At 38.1% G+C, this 27657-nt stretch overlaps 1 protein-coding gene across 3 annotated transcripts in view; it reads right to left on the reverse strand.

The window, feature by feature from the left end:
* The window catches only part of BZW2 (basic leucine zipper and W2 domains 2), a 51125-nt gene extending 23520 nt beyond the window's left edge, over window positions 1-27605 (reverse strand). The window contains exons 1-3 of one of the 3 annotated variants that reach the window (XM_074367390.1): window positions 27450-27605; window positions 10968-11032; window positions 3737-3913 (exon numbers count right to left, since the gene is read on the reverse strand). In XM_074367390.1, the coding sequence (XP_074223491.1) occupies window positions 3737-3913; window positions 10968-11025 (235 nt within the window). In that variant the 5' untranslated portion in view covers window positions 11026-11032; window positions 27450-27605. Of the gene's footprint in view, window positions 1-3736; window positions 3914-10967; window positions 11033-14011; window positions 14098-27433 lie in introns of those variants that run through there. The other 2 variants (XM_074367387.1, XM_074367389.1) reach the window with 2 other exon arrangements.
* Between the last annotated feature and the right edge of the window lie 52 nt (window positions 27606-27657).

A 27657-nucleotide genomic window follows, 5' to 3' on the forward strand; every position in this document is an offset into this window, starting at 1 on the left:
CACAGCAAGGAAAACAATAAAAGCAGACGTCAGATAAACGTTCATAGAATGATGTGCATGTGGAGACACACAGAGTTTTTAGAAGATTATTATCTTAATAAAATTTTGTTCCAGGTGATTGTATTTATTCCAAAGGACTAATTAAATCTTGTGCATAAATTAATTGCATGAAAATAGACTCCTGGAGGAGCTGACTCTTCTAAAAACAAATTTACTTATAAAAGATGCATACGTCTTCCTATGATTTGATTACATTTCTAATATAATGCAAATTGGTTGTTCAATTTTCTCCTATCATCGTGTATGAGACTGATGTTCTACACACTTGCCTTCACAAGATCCTATCACTGTAAGTCTCGTTCTTTCCAAAGTACATCCTTAACCATGGAGGCTAAACAGTAACATTTATTCAGTGAATTTAATTTAATTATCCTCAATGCAGTTCCTAATGTTTCCCACATCAGGACATGGCTCACTTTCCAGGCTTGATAATATTTTGCTGGACTGCAGTTCACCAACACTGGAGCTGACCGGACCTGGCTTTTACAGTAGATCTTGTTGGTTTCTACTTTGGTAGGTGTGGAAACTGTCCCTCTTCCACCAACCCAGTTACCCACACAGGGTTGAACAGCATACACTCTGACTCCCTGCCATTTGTATTTGATCACCCAGCAGGTACATTGGCTAGGAAAGCATGTATTTTTGTTCTCTCTCATCTTTTTACCCTGTGGCTTATACAGTAGCATGGAATAAGTGGATTAGAACAAAAGAAGGCCTGTCTTCTGTGACTCAACTTTCCTCATTCAAAGGCTCCTCCTGTACGTTTCAATGGTGTCCACTGCAAAGTTCATTGGTTCATCAGAAGAGCAGGGTCAGAACACTACGAGTTTTTGTTTTCTGACTTTACTTCATCATAATTAGGGTAGAAGGTTTGAGAAAGCCAAGTTAGATTAATATCTATCCTACACTCAACAAATATTTGTATACCATTTACTTGTACCAGCCACTTTATTTATTTTAATGTGTAACTGCCTTGATTTAAGGCTGATTCAGATCTTTGGATGAAGTGGGCTACACACAGCCAACTTTTTTTCCAGACTCCAGCATACAGTTCTATAAGTAAACTAGTTTTTAGAAAAATCAACTTCTTCAGGACTCTATTCTCTTGTAATTAATTTATGCACAAGATTTAATTAGCCCTTTGTTATGAATACAACCACCTAGAACAAAATTTTATTAAGATGATAATCTGCTAAAAACTCTGGGCTAATGATTCCTATCTGATAGAAGTTACATAACTAAAGAGTCTGATTTTGAAATTACAGTCTTTTCTCTTGAGGTAAGATTTAAAAATTGCATTCTTTCACAAAACAAAACATTTGTTACACATTAATAATATTACTTACAGCTCACATTTAAAATTTTGTTCCTTGATATTGGGCCCAAGTATTAACTGTCATTTCTAAAATTTTTGGCGATCCTGTTCTTTTCCTTAGAAGTAAAAGAAAAGTAAAATAGTACTTCTGTCTACTCTTCAAAGGGCACAACTGAAAACCAAGATGGCTGCTGTTTCAAGAACAGTGGGAGAAGGTAGATATTGTTGTGGGTGTGAGGAAAATTCTTACATACTCCGTAAGTAAACAGTGTTTATATAAAAAGAACGCATTTGGCTCACTTTATTTATAACAGCATAGGTCTGGCCTCGGTAGACATCTGGGGTTGTACTGCCTGTGCTCATAAGTTATACCAAACGTTCTGCCCAACCCTGTTGTGGATGTACGTGGCGTGTAGGAGTGAAATCAAGGCTACAGATATAAATTTGGTGATCGTCATCATAGGGATGGTAAATGAAGACTTGAGATCATCAATGCAAAGTGTACCAATAACTTACAATACATGTGGGCGGATAAGAATGGAAACCTAGGAGTCAGGTAACAAGTGGCATCTAGAGAGGTAGGAGGGAGTCCAAACACTCTCACGTAAGGCAAGAAAGTAAAACATTTCGAGAATAACAGCAGGGCCGACAGTGCTGCCAGGGAGGCACTAAAAACTGAAGAGGGTGCACTGGATTAACTAATAAAAGTCACATAGGAGTTTGGCAAGAACCAAAACTCACTGACGACTATTCTAGCATAGAGCTCACCAGTGCATTAATAAAAGTATACTATAATTAATGAAATAAAAAAAAAAGCCAATAATCACAGAAATGTTCAACTTCACTATTCATTATGGTTTTAATTCTTTTGGGAATCATCTAAGGTAACACTCACCAGCCTGAAAGGCACCAACTTACTGCTGAGTAAATACAAAACAGCACGGAGAGTACCATGTTTGTATAGTATCATCCCATTCTCAAAAGTTTATGTATTTAGGTAAAGACATTTCTATTCTAGAAAAGAATTAACCAAAACATTAAAATGGTTATCTCTGGGTATTGAGATTTGAACACACTACAAATAGCTTTTATACTTGGACCTGAATTATCTACAGTGATAATGTGAGGTTTTCATAAACAGTAACAACAAAGTTAACTTGCTACATAGTGAAAATCAACAGTACAGATCAAAAGGGGACCTGGAAATAAATGAGGTCATGTACCAACGAAGACATTAAGAGCTCAGAGGGACAAATCAAAGAGTGGCTGCACCCCAGAATGGAAGAACAGAAACAGCATCTTAAAGTAGGCTGGCTTAAGCCCTGTTTCTCAATGAAAGGCTCTGATAGCGCATTGGGCAGGGCAATTTTTCATTGTCCTGAATGTTTCTTGCATAGCAAAGTAGGTGGCATACCTGGCCTCCACTCCCAAGTCTTGTAGCAATCAGAACTCTTCCACACACTTGCAAATGTCCCCCAGGCAGTTGAAAATCACTGGCCTAAAGGATCTACCACTTCTAGTGATTTAAGGGTACCACAGGAACTAGTTATGAAAACTTAAGTTCTAAGAATAACTATGAGAAGAAAGATGGGTGGTTAGAACACCTAATAAACATTTAGATCAACATACCATGCCATTTAATTCATATTCTGAAGCCTTCTTCCCTGATGTCCCTGCTCTATAACTTAGTTACAAAGCAGTTTTTATTTTGCTTTTTACTTATTGTTAATAATTTCCAAACTTCTACCTTTGATCCTTTTAGGTTCATACTCACAATTACAAAGATTTTATTTTAAAAACTAGATTTAAAAATATTTCTTAGACATTTTATTATTTATGGATGAAATGTCATTTAACAAAATGCTGGGGGTTCTTTCTAAATTGGTTGACACAGTTACATCTCCCTGCATCAAAAAAAAAAAAAAAAAAAGTGGAGTTCAAAAGAAAGGTTCTATGACAATTGGGGTTTAATTAAATATACTGGAAGGATTTAGGTGACAGACACAAAGTTATACTTTACTGCAGAAATTACACCTTCTATTGTGTCCACTCCAGAAACATTTAAAGATCAGGGACATGCGGGAAAGTTGGCTTTTAGCTAAAACCAAGTGGCCAACTGTGCTGTATGTCAACCAAAGTCCTCAATTCTATGCCTCTCTTAACCAACAATCATTTCACAGCCACATTAATGCCATTCCAAACTGTAACCTAGGTAAAAGTTGTAGAGACTCCTATTTCTATTTTTTTTAATCAACTCTCATAATAAATGTAGGCTTATAAAAATTCTATCTCATAAAGAAATATTTCAACAGAACCAGAAAGTCCATATATGACGAGAAGATGCTCTAACACATGGTTTACCAAGCATACTGCCGGCCACCAGGATGTCGAAGAGCGTGTCTGCATAGCGACGATAATCTAATCTTGAGCCTGTTGAGTCCAGAAACTTGGCTACAGCTTCAAGGTCATCACCAGCTTCATTAAGCCCCTGGACAAGTGTATCCCTGAAGACTGTGGGTTCGAATTTCTCTTTTTCATCTAAAATAAATAAATTACACAATTATTCCTTTACTTATACGCCACATTCCCAAATGCAAACATACATTTCCTTTGTTCACTGTTCTTCGATAGTGTGATCATTTAAGAGTTGAAGGGAAATTTCCTACTAGATTTCTATGTTCTGAAACCCCTGGTTTAAATATTTATGCAAGCAATTCATATCTGTTTAAAAGGGCCACAAAAATATGTTCACTCTGTCTAATACATAAAAGATCAATGACTAGTCATTTGTGTCACTTACAGGGTAGGCCAATGTAATCTACTAACCCTAACCATCTGAGAAAAAAATAAAGTATAATGTCAAAACTTAAAATTTTGTTTCACCAGTGATATAAGAGGAAATGATCCAAGGAGAATCAAAAAGAAGGGAGAATATATAAATGAACAAAATAAAGATGGGGAGGGAGGAATAAAGAGGGACATCTCTTTTTAAATTTTTTGAGATACAATTAACATATAACATTATATTAGTTTAAGTATACAACATAATGTGATTCAATATTTGTCTGTATTGCAAAATGGTCACCACAGTAAGTGTAGTCGACGTCTACCATGACACATATTTATAATTTTTTTCTTGTGATGAGAGCTTTTAAAATCTTTCTTAGCAACTTTCAAATATGCAACACAGTATACCCAGATCATGAATAAAGTTAAAATCATATACTGTTGAAAAAAAAAGTGAAGATGACCCACTAGAGGTCAGATGAAGCATAAGAAAAATGACTAGATTAAGGGGAAAGAATCTAAGATTCAGTTCAAAGCTCTTTACCTTTTTCACCCGTTAAGGAAAATGAATCAGGATGTGAGGAGAGAAGGGCAAACGATGAACCCAAAACAAACAAAAAAAAAAAACAACTATCATAAATATCTTTAGAGAAGTGGTATAAGAGAGGTAAGTATTGCAACTGCAAAAAAGAAAGAGCAGCAGGAGAGAATGCTATAGAAACAAGGAGTTCCTAGAAATGAAAAATGTGACAGAAAAACTTAAAAACTCCATAGAAGATTCGAAAAAGAAAGCTGAGAAACTAGGAAAGAAGTCAAAGACCTATAAAATAGGAGCAAAAAGAGAAGAAAAAGGGCAGACCAGTCAGATGCCTACAAAAGTGTAATAAAAAGAAAATTTTAAAAAGGGAAGGAAATGACTTTAAAATTTCAAGAAAATTTTACAGAATTAAAAGACGTGAGCTTCCCAGCAAAGGACTGTCTGAGGATCCAGCACAAGGGCTGAAAGTGGATGAACAACAAGGGGCCTTCACATTGTGAAATCCCAGAGCGCGGGGAATAAAGCAACCATCTGAAGTTTCAGGCGCAAAAAACCAAATCACATATAAACCCTCAGGAAACAGAAGGACACTGAATTGCTCAACAGAAATACCAGAAGCTACAAGATATTACTTCAGAATTCCGAGGGAAAACAATTTTCAATCTAGAATTCCAGTGTTCAGTCAAACGACTGATTCAACATAAGAGCAGAATAAACATATTGTTTGAGACTCTCAAGGCCTCAAAAGTTACGTTTCTCATATACTCTTTTCAAAAGTGATTGAAACAGACACTCCATCAAAATGAGAGAATAACTCATGATTTTGTGAACTTACTAAGTCATGAGGTCCCAGGAAAAACAGGAAAAAAAAAAACCTAAGAGACAGACAGACAACAGTAGCCTTCAGATCGCAGTGAAGGAGCATTTCGAGCATTTCAAGCATTTCAAGTTAACAGCTGTACAGCTGGCCCAGAGAACAAACCTACTGGGAGAAGGTATTTTAATACAAGGCTATGGTATGATACTCGATATATGGTCAGAAGTCCTCAATATAATATCACTGTTAGAATTCCTAATGTGTTTGTATTCAGAGATTCACCTAACAAAGGGAAAGGTTAGGGCAGACTAGTTTTAAGGTACAGAAAACTAATCCAAAAAAAAAAAAAAAAAAAAATCAAACATTAAATCCACAGATAAAATGGTGTTTAGGAAAAAAAATCAAATAAACAGTTCAGCTGTGAACAGTATGTGCAAAATCATAACAATACAAACCCTAAATAGGGGTCTTGCTAAAACTGTGATATAATGAAAGGACAGAGAAGGGTAAGAGGTTTGCCGGTGGTGGGGCGATGGAGAGCCTCATTCTCATCGTCCACGGCAGGAAGTGCATGTACAATACCTCCAGCAGGAAAATCCAGAAATAGCCATATAGGAATGTTATTTGGCGACACGGATGCAAATGCCGAAAGAAGCAGTTAAAGAGTAGAAAGAGTTCTGTTGGGGAAGAGACTTGCTCTTGTTATAACATGTCTTGCAGAACTGTTTGACTGTTTAAACCATGTGCGTGCATAACTTGAATACAATTAAAAATGATATTTAAAAACCAGACAGCACCTATCTGATTTGTACAGATTGCCTATTCATGGTGGTCCTAGAAGGGATGGGTTGCAAGGGGTTAACGTCACAGCCTCAGAACCAGAGGAGACTGGCATCCCCAGTACCAGTCAGAGTCATGCAGCAGAAGACACCACGAAGACAGATGGAAATGAACTTGAACCCTATTTGCTACGAACCAGAGATAAAAGTCCTTTTGATGCCAAAAGCAAAACATTACGCAGCCAAGAACATGCAAATGTTGACTGCGGGAAAAACATAATTCGGGTCTTGTTGTGTGGAGGGTGAGGAAGAGAATGGGAACTCTAGAGGAAGAGATTCCCAGGCGAGGGAGGAGTGGGTAACTGTGCCCCGTAGGACAAACTCACTGGCAAACAGAGGAAGTCTCCTTCCCTACTCAGGGTCTAGCCAAAGGGGAACTCTCCTCCCACCTTGAGAAAAAATTCCCTTTCCTTTAATATGAAAACATGAGAAGTAAAAAGACCACAAGCTGTTTATTAAGCCTTGTGACCAGCTTCCAAAATTTACTGAGGCCATTCCACAATGGCGCCCCAACGTGCTTGGATGATGACACAGGTGGTAAAAAAAAAAGACTCTGGTGATTTGAAAATTATAAATTCAAGGCACTGGAAAATATGAGTTGGTAAATAAGGGAAAATCCAGACTAAATTACCAATTCACACAGAGGGCTTTGTTTTGGATGTAAGAGACAACTGAAAAACTTTCGTTTGTAAAAAGGCCTTCATCCTCCAGTTATAGTTTTCCAAAAGAAAAAAAAAATAGTAGCAAATCCATAAAGATTTGCTAAGAAAGAAGAAGAGTAAAAGGAGGAAGATAGCATATCATAGCCAGAGATATTTCAACAGTGAGTAATAACGCATTAGGTCAAAATGACCATGCATAGCTTGGGAATCTGAAAAAGTCATGTTGGTTGGCGAAGTTTACTAATTCTTTTGCAGGCTGAAAAACAAAGCTCCCACCTGCTAAGATAAGTGTCCATCTAGAGGAATACATAATTCCTGTACAGGAAAATGGCAAGAACATTAATGGAGGTTTGGGAAAATAAGATACTATTTTACCCAAAGGTTCTTTTTCATCTGAAACAACAAACAGTATATATGATTTGTATCTTATCTGAGGACAATGTGGCAGAAATACTAAGAAAATCCTAACAAAAATATGCCTTTACTTTCTTGAGTTTCCATTTGCCAGGTCAAACCTCCCTTGAAGTGGCAAGTGCACAATTAGGGTCTCAAATTTATTCTGTGTTGGTGAATCACAAGTATGACACTGGAGGTAGTCATAATCACTCTTGCACTGACATAAAGAAACAGGCCTATTTCTGACACTCAGGTATGCCTGTAGATTGCTTTCTTTAAGAAGTATGGTAACTGGTTAATACAGCATTTGTTCAACCTGTTAATTAAATGATCATTCACATAACCTACATCTCGTTCTGAAGGTCACTAAGGCGCAGCAAGTGAATAAGAACTATCAGGGGTTTTCTAACTATGCACAGAGATTTACGTGTATATTTCAACATTCAAAGATTTACTTGATTAGTTATGAAGACTACTAATTATAAATCTAGGAGTGATTTGAAATCACCAATACAGATCTAAAGTCTCAGGAAGAAACCTGAGTACATGGTCACTCTGAATGCAGTTTGGTCATTTTTTTCCTCTCTTCTTTTTTCACTATTTTTAATCCAATTTTTCTACAAAATTTACAGAGAGGCCAGTCCAATTATTAAATATTCCATTTAGCTAAGCATAACCATAGCTCAGGGGAGAAGGATTCATCCTTTCAGATACCAACAAGTCAGATTAGAAAACACAACTTCTTTGGAGAAAATATCATAAATAAGATGTGCATATTTCATAAAGGATAAGAGATTCTGAATGAAGTTCTGTACTATGTGTCCTACCATAATGTTCAATTTTGATGTTAAGCAAGAAGAAATAGATTTTAATACTAACTTGGCACAGAAGCGCATTAGCTTTGATAGGAAATAGTTTCAAACTGCAGACAGATCTTCAGAAGACAGCCTATCTAAATGACCTTGAAGTGTCCTCAGCAGGCTTTTTTTCTCAGCCCTACAAAACTGCCAACCATATATCTGCAGTCAGCCCCAATATAAGAGTAAAAGAAAAACCGAAGCACAACAAATTGTCAGGAAGCAATTCACTACTATGAAAAGCAAAACAACCCAGGTTGACTCCATTTTTTTTCCCCCAGTCAGCAGTTTGGCACAAAATGGCTCAAGTGCTGCTCTAATCCTCTACAGACCTGAGTTATATAAATCTAGATCAACTGACAAATGATATGTAACATATTTCTGGGCAGCTCCCTTTGAGTCCTCCCATAGCCATAAGACGCAGGCACAATCTTGCCCACCGAATGAATGAGAGGCAAACCAGTTCAGCATCAGAGGAAACCTTTCCAGTTCCAAACTAAAGACTGACCGCAAGGGCCAGTTTACTCGTTGAATCGTGTCTGTGGTTGTGCAATACATCCTTGGACCAGCTCCTGGCTCTTGAGCTCAGCTACCGTGAATCAGCGTCACACTAATAAAGATGACTAAGCTGGAGATCCAGGTCTGAGATTAACACGTCCCCTTGGCCGGCAGGCGGGGGCAAACCTTTCTTCACCTCACCGTCAGTCATACATTAAATGTTATCACATTACTAGGAGCAACAATACCTTCACTCTAATTAGGTTTCTGATTCAGTCCTTTTGCAATCATCCACGTCATTTATTTTTTCCAGACGGCTTTAAACAGTGAGACAAAGAATACACGCTGGTTGGAACACCTTGTATTGATATCTACTTCCAGATTTCAGCAGGGAACTGTAGTGACGGGCACAGTTTATAAAAGGACTAAATATAAGGAGGTGGTTCAGGTTATATTTAGCTTATGAGGATGTCAAAGATGCAAAAAAAAATTGTTTAAAAAGAATAGCAGAAGACAGAAATACTGCACAAAACAACCATTGCTTTGGTTTTTAAAATCATTTTTAATTTTCATTTTTTAGTGGGAATGTAAGGCTTTGTGGCAGGCAGCATTTATAGTTAAATTTAGCCTTACTGCTTACCTAGTGACACTTGCTATCTTTTCTAATACAAATGATCTATTGTATTGAGAGTTCTTTTCTTTCTACACGACCATTCTCACCACTTAAGGGCATTGCAAGAAAAAGTCAGTTGCAGGCACCGCCTCAATGCTGGAGATGCCAAACGCATATGACTTGGCTTATCACTTCAACAATTGAGCATTCCATGACCACTACAGGGCATTACGCTTCATAATCAGCAATGAGGCCTTCAGAAAGACATTTAATCATCCTTTATCTTTACACTGGATTCTTCCTTAAATGTTGTTCAGCCACTCTCCTCAGTGTTGGTCAACATAAAAATTTCACACTGTTTCCTGTTTTAAAAAGCATCCCTGTCAAGTTTTGGCTCAACTATTCTTAAATCCAAGAGGATTTCTACTTAGTTATGCAAAACTGATTAAATATTTTAAAAAATTAAAATTCTTTACACAGAAAGGACGGTAGGATGAACATAACATAAAAAGAAGTCACCCGCACATATAGAAATTGTACCCCTATCATCACACTGGGTATACCACTACTCTCCCCACAACAAAAGACACTTGAAAATATCCTGAGTCTTAAAGATATTTATGGTGGTAAATTTAATTTGACTTCCTAAATTCTAAAAAGGTTAAAAGTCTTCAATACCTCTTTCCCTAATTTATTCTTCTCTTAGTTTTACCGTCTTGGCTATGAACATTTTCTTAAAAACACAAAGCAAAAACCAAATGCAGACGCTATGTCAAAAACTGTAAAATTTATCAGTTGCCTTTACAGCCTCACACGAGAGTCAGGTAAACTGAACAGATACAATGCTCTTCATTTTGTAGACAAAGACACAAAGCTCAGACCAATTGAATGACTTGTCCAAAATCAAACACCTAAGAAACCGGCAGTTTTGAGGCTTGAATGCAGAACTTCAGACTTTACAGCCAGAGCTCAGAGACAGGAATTAGTGACGTTAGGCGGAAACAAGGATAATTCTAATCCTTTTCTGTGGGATTAAGAAACCTCAGCTAAAATTGCAGTCGGGAGAGGCCTGTAAGGGGAGCTCTCACACTCTGCCATGCATCATCAATTGCTCTAAACTGGAAGAGCCTACATCTCTTGTGTCTCCAACATAAAGGCAATGCCTGCTTCACTGCCCAGTAGGAAGAAGAAAACTTCTCTACACCCAACCACCCTAGCCTATCAGAGCCTAGCCTATCAGCCCATCAGAGACTGTACCAGCCCAACCAATGACAAGCCTACCTACTTTGGACCCCCAGCCTCCTCCAAGTACTCTTGGGTTATTACAGATCCCCTCATCTGCCCCTTTTCCCTATAATAGCGACTTCCCCTTCTCCTTCTCTGATTTGCCCACGGTCCCCCATAGTTTGCATATCCTGAATTGCAATTCCTCTGGGCTATTCCTGAATAAACTTGCTTTTGCTAATAAAATAACTTGGCTACAGTGTTGTTAAAGTTGACATTCTCTAGTCTTATATTATGGTTAGAACTTTAAACGTGCACCCTCATCCCCGCCACACACACACAAACACACGGCACAACCTACCCCTTTTCCGAGTTTTGAACCGCTGGCCTGTTAGCACTGGCTTCTGATGCTTATTCATAAAATTTCTGAAAACAAAGAAAAAAAAGATTATCCAATTCAAATAAATAACTCATATAAACATATATAGTAATAAGCATATGTTCAGCCTCACCCATACTGAATATACTTTAAAAAATGAAAGTATTTTAACTACTGAACTAGCAAAATGCTTAAAGTTTAATAATATCAAGTGTTGAAAAAAGACACAAGAAAAATAACTAACCACAGACATAAACTTTGGTATAGAGGATAAACTCCACGCAATACTTTTGGGAAGCATTTGGTGAACATCTATAAACATTTACATGTGCATAACCTGTGGTTCAGCAATCCCTATTCTACAGCGATACCCACACAAGTATGCAAATATATGCGTGTGTATAAAAGAATTTAGTTGCAACATTGTCGGATGCATAAAAAAAAATGAAAGTTGAACACCCATAAAACCATCTCTGGTTCAGTAAGTTATAATAAGCCATCAAATGGAACTACGAAGCTTTACAAAATAAATTAGATACAAATGTACTACATTTCTGGCCCTGGCTTCCTCTCTGATTATGTTTCCTACACACATCTACCTCTCTTCCCGTCACTTACTGCCCCAACCACACTGCCCTCATGTTATTTCCAAGAATGCTAAGTTCTTCTGGGAAGGCTCTTTCCTAAGCCATTCATGTGGCTTTACTCTCTGCACTCACTCAAATGCCTCCTTTTCAGAGGCCTTTCCTGATCATCCTGACTAATGAGGCTGCACCTCTCTCCCTCCCTCTTTTTCTCTCTCTCTCTCTCCCTCTCCCCTTATCCAGCTGTATTTCTCTCCATAGTCCTTAGCAGCACCTGAATTTTATTATTATCTGTTTGCCACAGTCTATTCCCCCCATAAGAGTGTAACCCCCATGTGGGTAAGGATTTGGTAGGTTTTACTCAATACTTTATCTTTAGCACCTAGAACAATACTGAGTAGAGAATAAGCCTTTAAAAAATAATTGTCAAATAAACTGCTGCACTGATAAGCAAAAATGTTCAAGGCATACTGTTAACGGAAAAAAGCAAGTTGAATGAAGGAGTGTAAAGCATAATTTTTTCGGTTAAAAAGGGGTACATATTAACATTTGCTTTTCCAGGTAAGAAACACTTCAGAAAGATAAGAAATTGTTAGTGGGTTTCTCAGTTGTTTACATCAGAGGATGAGAGTTTGGGTATTTTAAATTCTTCTACTGGATTTCATATATGCTTTAAAATATCATCAATTATCTCTTTAAAAAAGTGAAAAATCTGCTCTACAAGACCTTTTACAAATTGAGAATAGCCTTGTCAGCATAAATATTCTAATCTGAAAGTATGTCTAGATTGCCTAAATTATGAAGACAGAACAATTAAGATAATGTCAAGCAAATTATGACCTTTCAAAGATTTTTAAAACTGATTTGAAACGTCTAGATTTTCTCCATTAATTACCCCATTAAACAATTAAGAAAACTTGCAATAGTCCAGTAAACTACTGAATTATATCTCAAAATTTAAGAGAAATCCTTAAAAATATGAAAAAATTATTATTCAGTGTAAGTGCCAAAAAACTTCCTTCCCACCCCATGAGAGGAGAAACCTCTATCTTCATATGGAAAGCAATCTGTTTATCACTGAAAACTTTAATCACAATTTTTAAAGTGAAGCTCATTAAAAATAAAGTAACAAAGCCAAAAAGTAATTTATTTTATGGTTTAAGTAGAGAGAATTTTTATCAATCCTACAAAGGAAAGTGAACTAACTATATTGTGCTTTGAGATATAATGATGACTAAGCCAGATTCTGTGCCCTCGAGAAGCAGAGCCCAGCAGAAGAATACCAAACATTTAGAGCACGATGTGATAGGTACACAACAGGACACACCCAGACCGAGGCTGAGAGGTGACAGACTGCAGCGTGTGTATGGGGCAGCAGCTACATACTCAAATAGCTACAAATGTAATAAACTTCATGAAATCTCATTTCATTTGACAGATGTTGGAAATAGAGTTTCTAATGCATTATTTATACCCACTGTAAAACTCTTTCATTCAGAATTTTCACCGTTGGCATCCTCAACAGATTCACTCTAGATCAGCAAACATTTCATTGGGGCACAACTAAACGAATACACATGCGCATTGTCTTGTGTTAGCAAAGAAAAATACCTGTTAAAGATTATGGGTCTCGTACGGAGATACAAAACCAAAACTAGAGCCCGAGTAGCCTGGAACTTCTCTGGGAAGCACACACGCAAGGCAGGAGTTACCCTCTGCCAAAGATTTTTCATTTTAGAATTAAAAAATATTTTTAAAGTGTGAGCCCTCTCTAAAAGACTTATTTTAGGGTCTAGAATATAAACACATAGAATTCCCTCATTAACTCTACCTTTACACTTTGTTTCTATTTTCCTGCCAATGGAGAATTACCCCCAAACACAGCTTACCTATGAGAGAATTATTTTATTTAAAAATATCACTTATAAGTGGAATCTTAAAAAAAAAAATACATATGAACTTATTAACAAAACAAAAACAGAAACAAACTTACGTTGGGGGGAAGGGGATGGGAAGGGATAAATTGGGAGTTCAAGATTTGCAGATACTATTATATATAAAATAGATAAACAAGTTTATACTGTATAGCACATGGAACTATATTCAATCTTACAGTAACTTATTATGAAAAAGAATATGAAAACGAATATATGTATATATATGTATGACTGAAACATTATGCTGTACACCAGAAATTGACACATTGTAAACTGACTATACCTTAATTAAAAAAACAATTCTTAGCTCTGTTTATACTTTCTTCAGACCTAAACCCAAAAGTTTATTTCTTCATAGCCCAGTTATGTGGGCTTATTTTACACAACCTCAACATATTTGATGTGGAAAATAACATAAGAACAGGTGAACATGAAAAAAGTATGCAAAGATGTTGATGTACACAACACCAAAAATAAAAACAAACAAACAAACACAGAGACTCACCTACTGGTATTGAAAGACTAAATGAAGATATTCTGTGCACCAAAAGTCTCTACCGTTTAGCTGTTACTATTTAGAGCAGAGGCTTGGCTTCCCTCTAAATTTAGCTCTGGGTGCTACATTATAATCTGCTCCAGTGAGGGTCAGCCTTTATAAGGCACTCACTGGAGCCCTGGCCGAAGAAGAGCAAGGGCACTTTGAATAAGAAACTGTGCTGGCTTAAACCTGGGAAAGGAGCGAAGAAAGAGTAACAAAGACAGTCCTATGAGGCCAGTGCCAAAGGCTTACTTTTACCACATTGCATTACAATTTACAAGTTGAAACCAACTAAGTAAACATCATGATGTTGTGGCTTCCATTCAAAAAACTATAACCCAAACACTCACAGACAAAATAAGCTCCTGTCCCACCAAAATGGAAAAGCTCCTTAGTTCAAAACAGTATTAAAAATAAAATAGTATGTAAAATGGTAAGACAAAATGATTTAAGTATTTCACATGTCATCTAGGAGACTAAACTTCTTGGCTATTTTATGAGATGAAAGAAGACCATAAAGATACTAAAATGATCCAATCAATTAGAAACCAAGTGTTCTATGAATGAAATAAATGTGTTTGAATCAATTTATATTTAAGTCTGAATGAAAAGGTTTAACTGAAAGCTTTTTAGATCTAATGTGTTATGTACATTTCACCCCACTTCACTTTATTAATCTTCTAACTTCCCTCATGCCCTTTTCACATTCCATCCCTTACTGCCAGCCTGACTCTGGGCCCCAGTGTGACGATGGGCCAGCAGCACAGAAGGGTCTCACAGCCACTGTGTGCTAATTCTGCCCCTTGCCCTGCCTACCTTGAGTAGACTGACACCTGCATGCTGTCTTGCCTAGTACTGGTCTTTAATTCTCTCCATTTTGTAAAGTGTCTGATCTATCAGAGAAGCACTTACCTTCTAGTTGCTCCTCCTGGGGGATGACTGTTGACAGGATGATAAGTAGTCTTATAGAAGGCATTTTATACCACTAATTAATGCCATGCACATAATAACTATGCTAGCCAAACAACCTCAACATTATGAGTATGTATACTCTGAACTGGGGTCATAATCTTTTTCTACAAGCAGACAGAAAGAAAGTATTTCAGACTCAGTGAGCCACACAGTTTCTGCTCCAACTCCTCATTTCTGCTGTTATAGCCTGAAAGCAGCCATAGACAATATGTAAATAAGTGGCCATGGCTGTATTCCAATAAAACTTTATTTACAAAACAAATGGTGGGTCAGAATGGACCCCCAAGTTGGAGTTTGCCAACACCCATTCTAGACAGGTGTATCTAACAGAACTGCCTGTGATGGTGGAAATGTTTGTATCTGTACCATCTAACCTAGCTACTAGACATATGTGGCTATTGGGCACTTGGAGTGTAGCTAGTGTGACTGAGGAACTAAATGCCTAATTTCATTTAATTTTCATTAATTAAAATTAAAATTGAAATACCCAACATACCGGTGGCTATCATGTTGGGCAACCCAGTTGGAAAGCATTCCTTGTGACCCAACACACCATAGGGAAGAAGACTTCTAATTCTAAGATGATAAAAATTATACGGCAACAATGTTACCCCCAAGTATAAAGTGCGTCATTAAGATACAATAACACCAGCACACAAAACTCAAAATATAATGGAGCCATTTCACCACAACATTCTCAGGAAGGATGTACTCTGTGTTTAGGGACAAGTTTCAAGAATTACCTTTTATTCTATATTCCAAATGGGTGAAATAATTTACCACAAAAAGAACTAAAAACTGCCCATAATTATAAGCTATTCTCCTTTCTATTAAAGCTAAAACTGCAAGACCAAATATCATAAAATCCCGTACAAAAAAGTCATATCCAGGAATCATCTGGGTTGATAACATTGTAGCATCATTCTCTCGAAAGAAAAACAAAACAATCAAATTGCTCTCTGAAAGTTTAAATTATGAACACTCTAAGCAATAAGCTAAATTTATACCTATAATAACACTATACAATTCTGTTGTTCAGAATAACACTAGCTTGTTCAGTGTCCTTATCATGATTCAGTACCAGCCTCTCTGGAATCCAGATCACCCAGCATCTACAAGCTTCATTATATCTCCTAGCAAATTCTATGTAAGCTTTAGTATTTATAATAATTGAAAAAAAAAAGACATTAAAAATATAAGATAACAAATAGCCTACCTATAAAAGAAAAATGTTTCTAATTCAAATATTTCTTTAATACAAAAATATCACTGTTACATTCACATCCCTTTCATTCTTATAATTAATGATATAAAAGAATAAAAAAACTCTCTTTAAAAAGCACAAAATTTAATAATAGTTCTCTCCTCAAACTTTTACAACTATAGTTCCCAGCCAGGGTCATTAATGGTGGAAACTTAAATTGTGCTAAGCAACTACCTTATAAGGAAAGAATGAGCAAAGCCCAAAGGAAGTATATTGTGAAAAAAAGTGCACTTAGAGTTAACTTTGATCACCTAAATCTTCCTTAAGACATAAAGGCATCATGATAAAATTTCATTATAAAATTTACAAAATTGTTTCACTTCTTAATTTATCTGAATAATTAATCTTTCTGAATAATCTATCTGAATACTTAATCTTTCTGAATACTGATTTTTGCTTCCCTTTCAATTAAAAATAGAAATATACCAGAAATTACACTTTAAGTATCAATGTACAACCCCTTCATTGAAATGAATTAAGACAATTAATTATATGTCACTTATTTCATCTCAATGAAGTTATTTTCAAAAACTTTCAAGAGGCATAAATTAACTCCTACTTTCACTCTACTTATCACTTCAAGCCATCTACTGAGTGTAATCTCTAAGAAGTCCCTAGGGCAAGCACATTTCCTTCTCTTCGGCTTTCCCCAGATGGCATCTCCCCCGATCCTTCCCTCTCTGACACTGACCAGGCTCACCCAGCTTCCCAGAGGGTCTGATTTTGCTGACATCACTCTCATGTCCCAACGCTTCAGAAAACAGAAACCCACATTCACTTACACACATTGTGGCATACTTTTACTTTCAGAAGACTCATCCTTCAAATATTTTGGACATTTTAATGTCTTAAAATCTCTGTTCTAGATAAGCTAAGACTCGTAGAATTTTTGTCTACAGGACAACAGGATGGCGATAACTGCATATTTACAACATTTCAAGTTTTAAATTTTGGGAATTTAGAAGAAATCATCATTTCTTAAAACAGAGAAATAGTCAAGGATTCAGTATCTAGCTGTGGTTCAAATGTATTTATTAATTTATCGAGTATTTGGGGGGTGCTCGTTACGAGTCAGACATTGTACTACGGCAGAGGTCTCACTCCAGGGTTAATTTTGTTCCCCAAGGGACATCTGGCAATGTCTGGAGATGTTTCTAAATGTCATTCAGGGAAGAGGGGGCAGCTACTGGCATTTAGCAGGTAGAGGCCAGGGATGCTGCTGAACTATCTACAATGCTGGAAGAGAGCCCCTACAACAAAGGGTTAGCTGGTCCAAAATTCCAATAGCGTAAAGGTTGGAAAACCCTGCACTAAAGAGGAAGTAAAGGTAAGCAAAGTCAGAGATGGGCTTTGCTCTCAAGAATTGCAATTGTGCACACAGGTCTAAACATATCAGGGCAGCAACCAGGCAGATGTTTCCTTGAATGACTTGTTTCTGTTTGACAAACAATAATATAATTTTAGAGGAAAAAAAAAATTTATCACCCAGTAGCTCTGGTGGGGGCTGATGACAATGGGAGAGGCTATCTATGTATGAGGGTAGAGAGTGTATGGGAAATCTCTGGACACTTCTCTTAATTTTGCTGTGAAACTAAAACTGCTCTAAAATAATTATGTTAAAAAAAATCAGCAGGGAGGGGTGTCAAATGCCAGAGAGCAAGTTCAGTTGATTAAAGCTAATTGTGTGTCAAATCCAAAACTGATGGGAGTGTTCATGACTATTAAGTACACATGGGAATTTAGAAGAAGATAAGTTATTATGGCAAGGGGGATTGAAGTCTGTTCCTCTCTTCTCAGCATTTTAATCAAGGAGGAGAAGGACACAGAATCTTCTGGAAAAAAATAACACCCTAGATTGGTAACCAGTGGGAGAATTTTGCTTTGGAGCAATTGCTTAAAAAAACATGCTAATGGACCTTCAGGAAGTTCCGAGGTGATGGTGGGCAGGAGTCCAAATGTTTCCTCACTTATGAGTTCTCTCACCCAAGCCACTCCTGCCCTCATCCTCCCAAGAGGGGACCTGCCCAAGCCTGTCCAGCAGATGAAGCTTTATTTGAAGGGTTGCACATACTCACAAAGTTACGTACCATACACAGGCCTATTTCACAACGAGGAGAGCATGAACTGGACAGAAATGTCCAAGCCCAGCCCAGTTTAATGGGACACAGCACACTGATGATATGAGACTGTATTCCTTGGTACACTTTTATAGCAGTGGATTGCACAGGTGAGAGGGGGCGAGAGAGAGAGAGGAAGACTAGCAGAGAATTACAAATTCTCAAGTCTACTTTTTAAAAAGACTTAAACATTTAAAGAATCACTCATTTTTATTAATTTGCCAAACACACATCTAGTACTAGTCAACAGGGATTTGTGGGGACCAGTCAGACAAGATGCATGGTACTCACTTTCCAGCAGATGGAAGTGTGACCCAAGCACCGCACAGAAAAATCCAGCCGTATGAGTTAACAGGAATTCATGGTCTCCAGTGTATTACAGTACGTCAGGTAATAAATTTGAGCTGCAACTGTATTTATTGCTTTAATAATTAAATGTGTGGGTTTTTTTTTTTTAATTTTAACTTATAATTGATATCCCTGAGGCATGCAACACTTTGAAAACCAAGGAAATACCCCCAGACCCTCATCTCACACTCTGATAAGGCTCTCAGATGTCACATCACTTGCCTGAGGTCATGCATTCCATTCTAACTCTAGTGATACAGCAGAAAAGCCGGGACCTTACAAACACGGAACAGTCAGGGTCAGAAGCTCAGCCACTGTCTCCATTCAGTGTACTTTTCTAAAGAGCCAGCCACAGTTGTAGGGTAATTATTTATGTGATTCTTGAAGGCCACTTTTTCATTATCTGCCTCATAGATTTTATGGCTTAGAGTTAGATAGAGTGAAGCATAAATAATTAATTTTGCATCTAGTGCAGCTCTTGGACAAACTGAATTAGCACATGTTACCCCCAAAATGCCAAATAGTTCTCTATGGAGTTCTATTAAGGAAAAAAAATTTGTCTTTAGTGAGAAGATTTCACAGAAATCCTGCCTCTTAGGGACATATAAACAGTAGGAAATTTATGGCTCCATGGTTTCTGGTGCTCCAGAAGCCAGTCGTCAAATTGTTTCCCACAGAGGCTCAATCCCAACGTAAACGCCAGCTTCACACTCCTCAACACCAGTGTGACATCCCTTTCTCAGGCCAGCAGTTTCCTCTGTACCATCAGCTTGGGGTTCTCCTTCCTGTTTATAATAAACCCATCCTATTGCCTCGTATACTGAGAAAAACATATGCCACGTTCTTTCTTTTTCTTAGAAATGATCACAAATCCAGGAAGCCGTGGAGGTTAATACAAAAAGCATTAAAGTCCTTTGTGTGAAAATGCAAAAAAGACAACGACAGTACAACATTATACAACTGCTCGCCCCACAGCGGTGTACGAAATATCCTCCATGGTGCTAAGTTAATACTCCTTATTATTACTCACCTGTGCTCAGTGGCTTTCTTGAGATTTACTTAGAAGTCCTCAAAATAACAGTATTTCTAACAATGATTTTTTTTAAAAGTACTCATGTAACATAAAAATAAGTTGAACTATGAAAAGAGAAAACATATTTCTACATTTTCATGGATTTAAGCTATCATTGTTTTGCTAATAGATTATTTCCATAGTTAAGAGAATTAAATATAATAAAACAAAAACCACCAAATGATATATATGAAATTAAAAAAATCAAGAAAGAATAATGAAAGCATTGTGCATTTGACGAAAGAATGGTTCATTCCGGGAGTTACCTAAACCTTTTATTTTCAAAGTTGATATATATCAGAATATTTTTTGGCACTCTTCATTCAACACATGCCAAATCATTCCAGCTGGCATTTAACTGCCCAAAAGATACTTGCTGAAGAGACCGATGGCCCCAGTATAAAGATCAGAGTGAGCTAAAAATGAAAAGTATTCTTGGGTATATTGCTGATTATTGGTAGATTTTTTATTTTTAAAAAATTTAGAAATTATTTAATTATTCTAAATCATCATGTTTTTTCCCTAATAGATATAAAGGAAAAGTGCTGTGGAAACTCCTAATGACAACCACAATCTTGCATTAAAATGATTCACATCAAACCCATTACTAAATCCCTGAGTTGCACCTCTCAGGTTTAACTGTTTCAACAATGCCTTTATTCCATTCATCAATAAAAGTAGGAAAAAAAAAAATCTGAACAGTCCAACTGGGAAAAAAGTCAAACTGAGAGAATAAGAAGTCCTAAAATTCCTTTAAGGCACTGTATAGATAAAAACAGGTTCCATAGATCAGATATACAGACACATTTTACTTGCAAAATACACTTCACAAAGAATATCCTACTCATTTTATTTTTTAGATGTTTTTGCTATTTATATCCTAGCTATTCTGGATGATTTCAAATCACTTTATATTCAAGGGCAAAATATCCTAGTAAGTATATGATCTTCTCTTCCACTATTTCTTTTCATGTCCATTATTAACTTTCCTGCTGCCACTAATTCCAAAGATACTGGTTTATAATTTTTAATCTAGTCTAAAACATGTGATGTCCCATTTTATAAATTACTGGAGAGCAAAAACAATCCAAGTGTGCTTTAAAATAAAATCTCCCACTTCTATGATTTTAAAAAGTTAACATATTGAAGAAAATATGCCTTTGAATGAAATAATTTCTGGTTCTAGCAGGGTTGGCCATAAAATTATAGCCAATATTTATTTTGTGTTTATGTTACAATATTTTATGGAGTTGTTTTCTTGGGAGTTGTTCTCCCTGATAGGTTCTCCATTTTCTGGCTCGCCTGCCCAAATTCACCAGTTCTTCCAGGCTCTGTTCAATATCTCACTTTCTCCAGTCCTCCCACTGAGCTCCACCCATTCTGGAATCTACAGGGGTGACTATACTGCTCTGACTGGGGCCTGGAGAAGGCGGTGTGGAGGAGGGGCTGAGCTAAGAAGGATTTGAGTAAAATGTGATCTGCGCAAATGGGTGGAGGAGGGCATTCTAGGAGCAGGAAGCAGGGCGGGTGGGGACAGGAGTAACAACAAACACAAAGCTCTAATTTGAACAGAGCTAAAAGAATGCAAGAGCCAGACAGCCACCTGAACAGGCAAAGGGAAGTTCTCAAAGGGGTCTAAAGCAGGGGCTGACAGGGAAGGGCTTTAAGATGGTTACTTTAGTCCTATTGTTTCAGGGACTGGCCGGTCTCCAGGAGGACAGTGTAAGCCTCTTGAGGACAAAGATCATGTCTTATCCTTTGTGACTCACTGAAAATGAATCACACCAAGATCTATCTTATTAATAAAAAAAAAAATGTTAATCCTGAAATATAATTATTGGAATTGTATCTTTTATGGAAGCCTGTCTTTAAAAATAATTCTCTTCCAAAATGTAGGAAGATGGGGCTGCGGGCAAATACTGCTGTCTATACAATCTTACTTTAAAATGATTTATGAACTAGGCCTCTGATTGTGCTTTTCGTATATTTCTAGACTGTAAAAACAGGTAGAATTGGCTGTAAAGAAAACAATTAGTTTCTAATATAACATTTTAAAGTTCACAGGGTATCCTCCAAGATCCTCAAAGTCACCCTGTAAGTTTGGTTAGCATCCCTGTTTTATATATGGAGAAAGTGAAAGCAAGAGGGATTGCCTTGGGAAAGGCATCTCATTGCAGAGGCTGGAGCCTTGGTTTTCCCACTCGTACTCTCAGGGCTATAGCTGCGCTTGGCTGTCTCCCAGGGCCCATCCATTATCATTTCCTACCAGGCCAGAAGAGGCTACTTAATGGAACTGCTTTACTCCACAATCAAGAGACCAGGAAGAGATTTTACTCAGAGGCTGATGAATGTAGTTTTCAAGGCTGCTTTGTCCGCTGGGTCTTTCTAACACAGTCCCACAATAGATAACCAAATAACCAGAGATAAATACACCCATTTTCTAGCTTAAACGCATTTATTGGGAAGGCGAATGCTACCTTTTCCCTTCTGATGCAGAAATAGCTTTCTATTTTTAATTACTGGAACAGTTTTATTATACTCAGAGATAAGCAGCACCAGCCTAGTGTTTGAAATTCCACAGTGACAGAGCTAAGATAAATATATGATTTGAAGTTGGATATATGCTAATGTGTCCTTCAACATTACCTGGATTGGCTACACTGTCCTTAGATATCGTGAAGACTTGGCTTTGAAGCCTAATTAAATATTCTTTGAAAACTCTTTCAACAAAGTCTGGGAAGACATGACATAAATGATATTTTAACAATTCCATGGTGGCATCTGGAAACATTAACATTAATAAGTCCAAAACATAATAAAAGAAACTCAAACATCAAGAAATACAAGTTACAAGGTTTCAAGAATCCAGAAAGTCGATATCAAAATACACGTTTAGTTAAGCAAACACCAGGGGAGGACCTTGCAGGCACAAGGAGGACCTTGCAGGTCTCCTGCATGGAGATACTTATCCTAACTCTGTGGCTACTGCTCATAACAGTACCAAAGTCCTCCTTTTTTGGAAATGCCTCCTGACTTTGTTTATGAGGCATAGAAGAAAATTAGTATCTCCACTTCATTTGTATCTTGATTTTCTCAGTTAAATTAAATATATTTGTTCAGACTTGTCTGCAAATTACTTTGTCAGTTTTCAAAAAAGATGAAGACTGGCTGCCAGTATGATATTCATTAGCCTATGACACAAGCACTGAGATATGCCACCTACCTTTTAGTTCTGTGAAGAAGTTAAAATGTGATGTGAACAGTTTTTGGAAATGGACTGTTCACAAAACAGTCCTCTGTAGATTTCAGTGTAACTCTTTTGACAATTAAATGGATAATTGCATTAGCTAAACTCCAAGTACAGAGAGAGAGCATTTGTACTCATACTGCTTTCTTATGTTTTTGTTGTTGTTTAAAGCAGAACAACAATTTCTTACGGGCTATAATATTTTCAAACTTTTTTAAAAAAAAGTTTCATTATAGAAAATTTCAAATATACCCAAAAGCAGAGAGAACGGTCTAATGAAGTCAACGTACTCATTGCCGGGCTTTAATCATTAATAACACAGTCAACTTTATCTTATTAATAGTCTTACTCAGGCCCTGATCCCCAATGTCACAAAGTTATACTGAAACAAATCTTAGATGTCATATCATTCCCTCTATAAATATTTCAGTATATATCTCTAAAAGGGATCTTTTAAAAATATAACAATACTATTTTCAGAAGTAAAAATAAAATTCCTTAATCTCATCAAATATCTGCTCAGTAAAGAAATGTACCTAAGAAAGTCAAATGTCAAGGAAAAACATTACCCTCAAAGATACAACACTCAAAAATTAGCTGTTCCCCTGCAATAAAAAGTAAAGAGCATTCTCTTCAAGCAGCGAGCTGAAGGTCGGGGGCTTTAATGGGGGAATCAAGGAATGGTTTGCAAAACATGTGCATGTGAACAGTTTTTTTTTTGGTTGATAGTATTCATCAGAATGTCAGGCAGCTTGAGACTGAAAACATTTAAAGACCTTCTGCCCTTGGTTATGGTTGTGTGTGCTTAGTGCCACATCACCTCCCATTGCCAGGAAGGATTAGTCAAGAAGGGAAACAAATCCACCTAAAATAACTTAGAGATCAAACTGAACTCAACTCAGCATGTACTGCGCCTGCATTAGATGTGAGACACAGAGTTACAACCTTGAGAAGCAAAGGTAAATTAGTCCTTATTAATTTACAATCTAGAAAGAGAGGGGATCAAGTCGATTAATCACAACTAAACTAGAATGTCATGTAAAGGGCAACTGCTTTAGGATATTTTCATGGGGATCTGGATGAAGAAGCAAAGCTGTAAATTGAGGGATGTAGTGGGTGGGGACCAGAGCACATAAGAAGATAGGAGAAAATGAGAGGATGTTAGCAATTGTACCAGCAACTCCTGAGGAAGGGTTTTTCTTATCATCCTTGCTGAGGGACATGAATAAATGCGTTTACTCTGTATTTTCCTCCCTGGATGGGGTGGGAGGGGGGAATCAGGAAAGCTAGAGAGAAGAGGTAACATGAGTATCTCGACAGTTGGGCAGTTCATCAGATCTGGGAAGGAGAGAAAGATTCAGTAAAGAGGGAAGGGAGGTCATTCCAGGAAGAGAAAAGCAGGAACCAAGGGTTGGAATTAACTGGCATGTTAGGGAACCAGCCGTGTGGTGACCTTAAAGCAGAGTGTGTGGGAGGAGCTGGCTGACTGGAAACACCGGAAACACTGGGACCAGAAGCTGGAGCCTTCAAGGCCAGACCAGAGTCTCTATTCTGTGGCTGGTGGACAGCCATTGACATGTTTTCAGTGAATCAGTCCCGTCTTTACAAAGTAAGTCTCACCCTTAGGTATCCGGATGATGGGCGCTCAGTGTTTATTGAACTGGTGGTGTCTTGAACAAGCTGGATGGGGTGATGAGAGGGAAGCAGGCTACTTAGGAATGAATCCATTGCCACGGGCCAGGAGAGGTCTAGGGTGTTTGCAGCAGAAAAAGAGATGAGGGGGATACCTATAAGAACTTCAGACGTCATAGAAATCATTATTTTTAAAAAGGTGAAGAAATAAGCAGAGGAGAGACTAACGCATCATATAAATGCTATTGCACAGTGTGGAAGTGTGTTAGTATGCTCCCATTTCTGCTACAAAAAAAAAAGTAGAAATACACTTATAAGCCATAAACACATACAACTTCTTAGGAAGAGTATGAGAAAAATTGACACCACTGGTGGTAAGGCATGAAGAAGAAACTGGGGAAAGAGGTAGGAGTCTTCTGTACCTTTGGTATGCTGAACCACGTGAATGTATTACCTATTAGCTAAGTAATATAAAATATCCCCCTCACTCACCCTCCCACATAGATAGAGAATACTGAAAAGAGAAAAGGTTTTGGAGACAGATCTAGGTTCCATTTCTGGCCCTGACACTTCCTATACGGCTGTGGGCAAATTAACTTCTTTTTGCTTGTCCTCTGATTTTCAGAAATAGAGGTAATATTGGCTAATTCCTGGGTCACTATAACAATGATTAAACTAATCCTATACAAACCATCTGGTAGAATATCTGGCACAGACTAAATACTCAATCAGTAGAAGCTATTTTACTATCAAAAAACTTCTTTGATGTTAATGTATTTTTAGTACCAAAAAAGTTCCCTGATCTACTCTAAGTTCTGCTTACTAGCTAATCTTACTCCTACATTAAATATTAACACTGTACAAAATGATTAATGTAATCCATCTGATGAACACTACCCATTACGTTATCTGTTTCTAGAAGTTTAAACTTAACATATTATTTACCTGCACTTCCATGTAGATGTTAGTTTTTTTTTTTTTACTTTAAAAGTCATTGGCTCTAGATTTACTGGTCACTCTTCTCAGAGGACTAAATACCAAACAGGAGACATAAGGCACCAAGAAAATAGATAAACTGCTATCCTCGAGGAACTGACAACCTTGGTGAGACAAACAGGTGTGACCTTCAAGTAACCATGGCCCCAATTTGGCACAAGAGATGGAAATACTGGCAATGAAGTACCCAATTCTGTAACATCCACAGTAAGATGTTAAGTCACACAGTGAGGGAAAGGTTACTCTACAAGCATTTTCATAGGTTTGTGGATTTCTTCTTCATGATAAGATGTATTCAATCAGTTGTAATTGTGGCAATAACACCATTCTAAGTGTTACAAAAGATGGGTCACTCAAAAGCCTTACTACTTGTTTGAACAGTCACATCATTATGAAAGCATCACCAAACAAAAGTTTCTTTGTTAATACACTGAAACGAGTAATTTCAAACCATTTTCATGTGAGATGTTCAGGCTCAAATCTGCCCCAGCCTGCAAAGATAAAGCCTTAGACAAGAACAGCTGGGATTTGGGGAAATTTGTTTGTTAAAGGCAGGAAATAATAATGATCATCTTTCAGGATTTCAAAAGTGTTGGTGAATGCTTCCAAAGAATGAAGGTGTAAGACCAGAGGAAAATACATTTCACTTCATATAGGGCACTGGGGGGAGAAAGGGGGGGAGGATGATTAACAAAAACATCTACATAATTATTTAAGTATTTCTCTTTGAAGGTCTTGGGAGAAACATCAATAGTAGTCTACTGGTAGTCTATAGAGAAACAACAGTAAAAGGTAAACAGGAACGTCTAAAGAAGCTCTCATTGATGCAGTAAATATGTTACGGATGGGCACCCTGGAGGAATGACTGACTTCATATTAGCAAGCAAGTTTCCTGTTTCTGAGCCACAGAAGGGTGCCCACTAGTATTTACCCTCTAGCTTCCTACGGTGGAAGCTTGAGGCTACATATTACAGTTGAATGAAGGTTGGATTAAGTGGCTAATCTAAGGCTATATATAGACAGCAACATCAATTTAATCTCCGCTCCTCCCCCTCCCCTCCCTATTTCCATAAATCTCAAGATCTGAGTTACAAAGAGACTGGGAACTCCAGCAGAACGAAGAGGCCCTTCCTCGCCACCTCTCCGGGCCCCCCGACCCCGGCCCGCGGTCTCTCTTAAACGAAGTATTAATGCAAGTGTAAATTGATTCCAAACATCCTTAACAGGCACCACAGGGCGATCAGATCCAGTTTTCTCCTACAGCTTCTACAGAGGCCAGAGGAGATGACAAGTAGTGTGTGTGATTTGGCGGGGTTGGGGGGTGGGAAGAGAACTACCTTCTCCCGAGACAACTCTCATCATGCCTTCACCTCGCTCTCAATGGGGAGTTCTCCTCTCCACCTCACGTCCAAAGCCTCAACCCTGGCTTCCCCGGGAGCTGCATCTGGCGGTGCCACGCATGAGCCGATGTGCACCGCCACTTCCCACCGCGTGGCCGGCTCCTGCTCGCTCTCGGTCTCCCGGGGCGGCCAAATGTGGCGAGTGGCGGGTCTCCACTCCGGGGCACTGATAAGCACTATGTGTGAGGGTAACGGGGTGGAGGGGAGTCTTCCCCACCGAGAGGCAGGAAGCCGCCCCAGCAGGCACATGCTTCCTCCCGGGCACGCTCGGGTCGGGGGGAAGCGCCCGGTAGGGCTCTGGCCCGGGTTGTCGAAGGCTTCTCGGCTCCCCTCTTCCCTACCTGAGTTGCTTCTCACCTGTCCGAGGAGGTAGCGGCGACGCGCGAGACGGGACTGCGGCGATTCCGGCAGCAGCGGTGGCAGCGGCGGCAGCGGTGGCGGCAGACAATGGAGGAGTGAAGGACAGACACATTGACATCGACACACGGAGCTCGGCGCAGCTCCGCCTCCCACGCCGCCCCGCCTCTCGGCCCGCCCCCAGCCTGGGCCGCTCCATTCCTGGGGA

The sequence above is a fragment of the Camelus bactrianus genome, chromosome 7, assembly GCF_048773025.1.
Source record: "Camelus bactrianus isolate YW-2024 breed Bactrian camel chromosome 7, ASM4877302v1, whole genome shotgun sequence".
Taxonomy (NCBI): Eukaryota; Metazoa; Chordata; class Mammalia; order Artiodactyla; family Camelidae; genus Camelus; species Camelus bactrianus.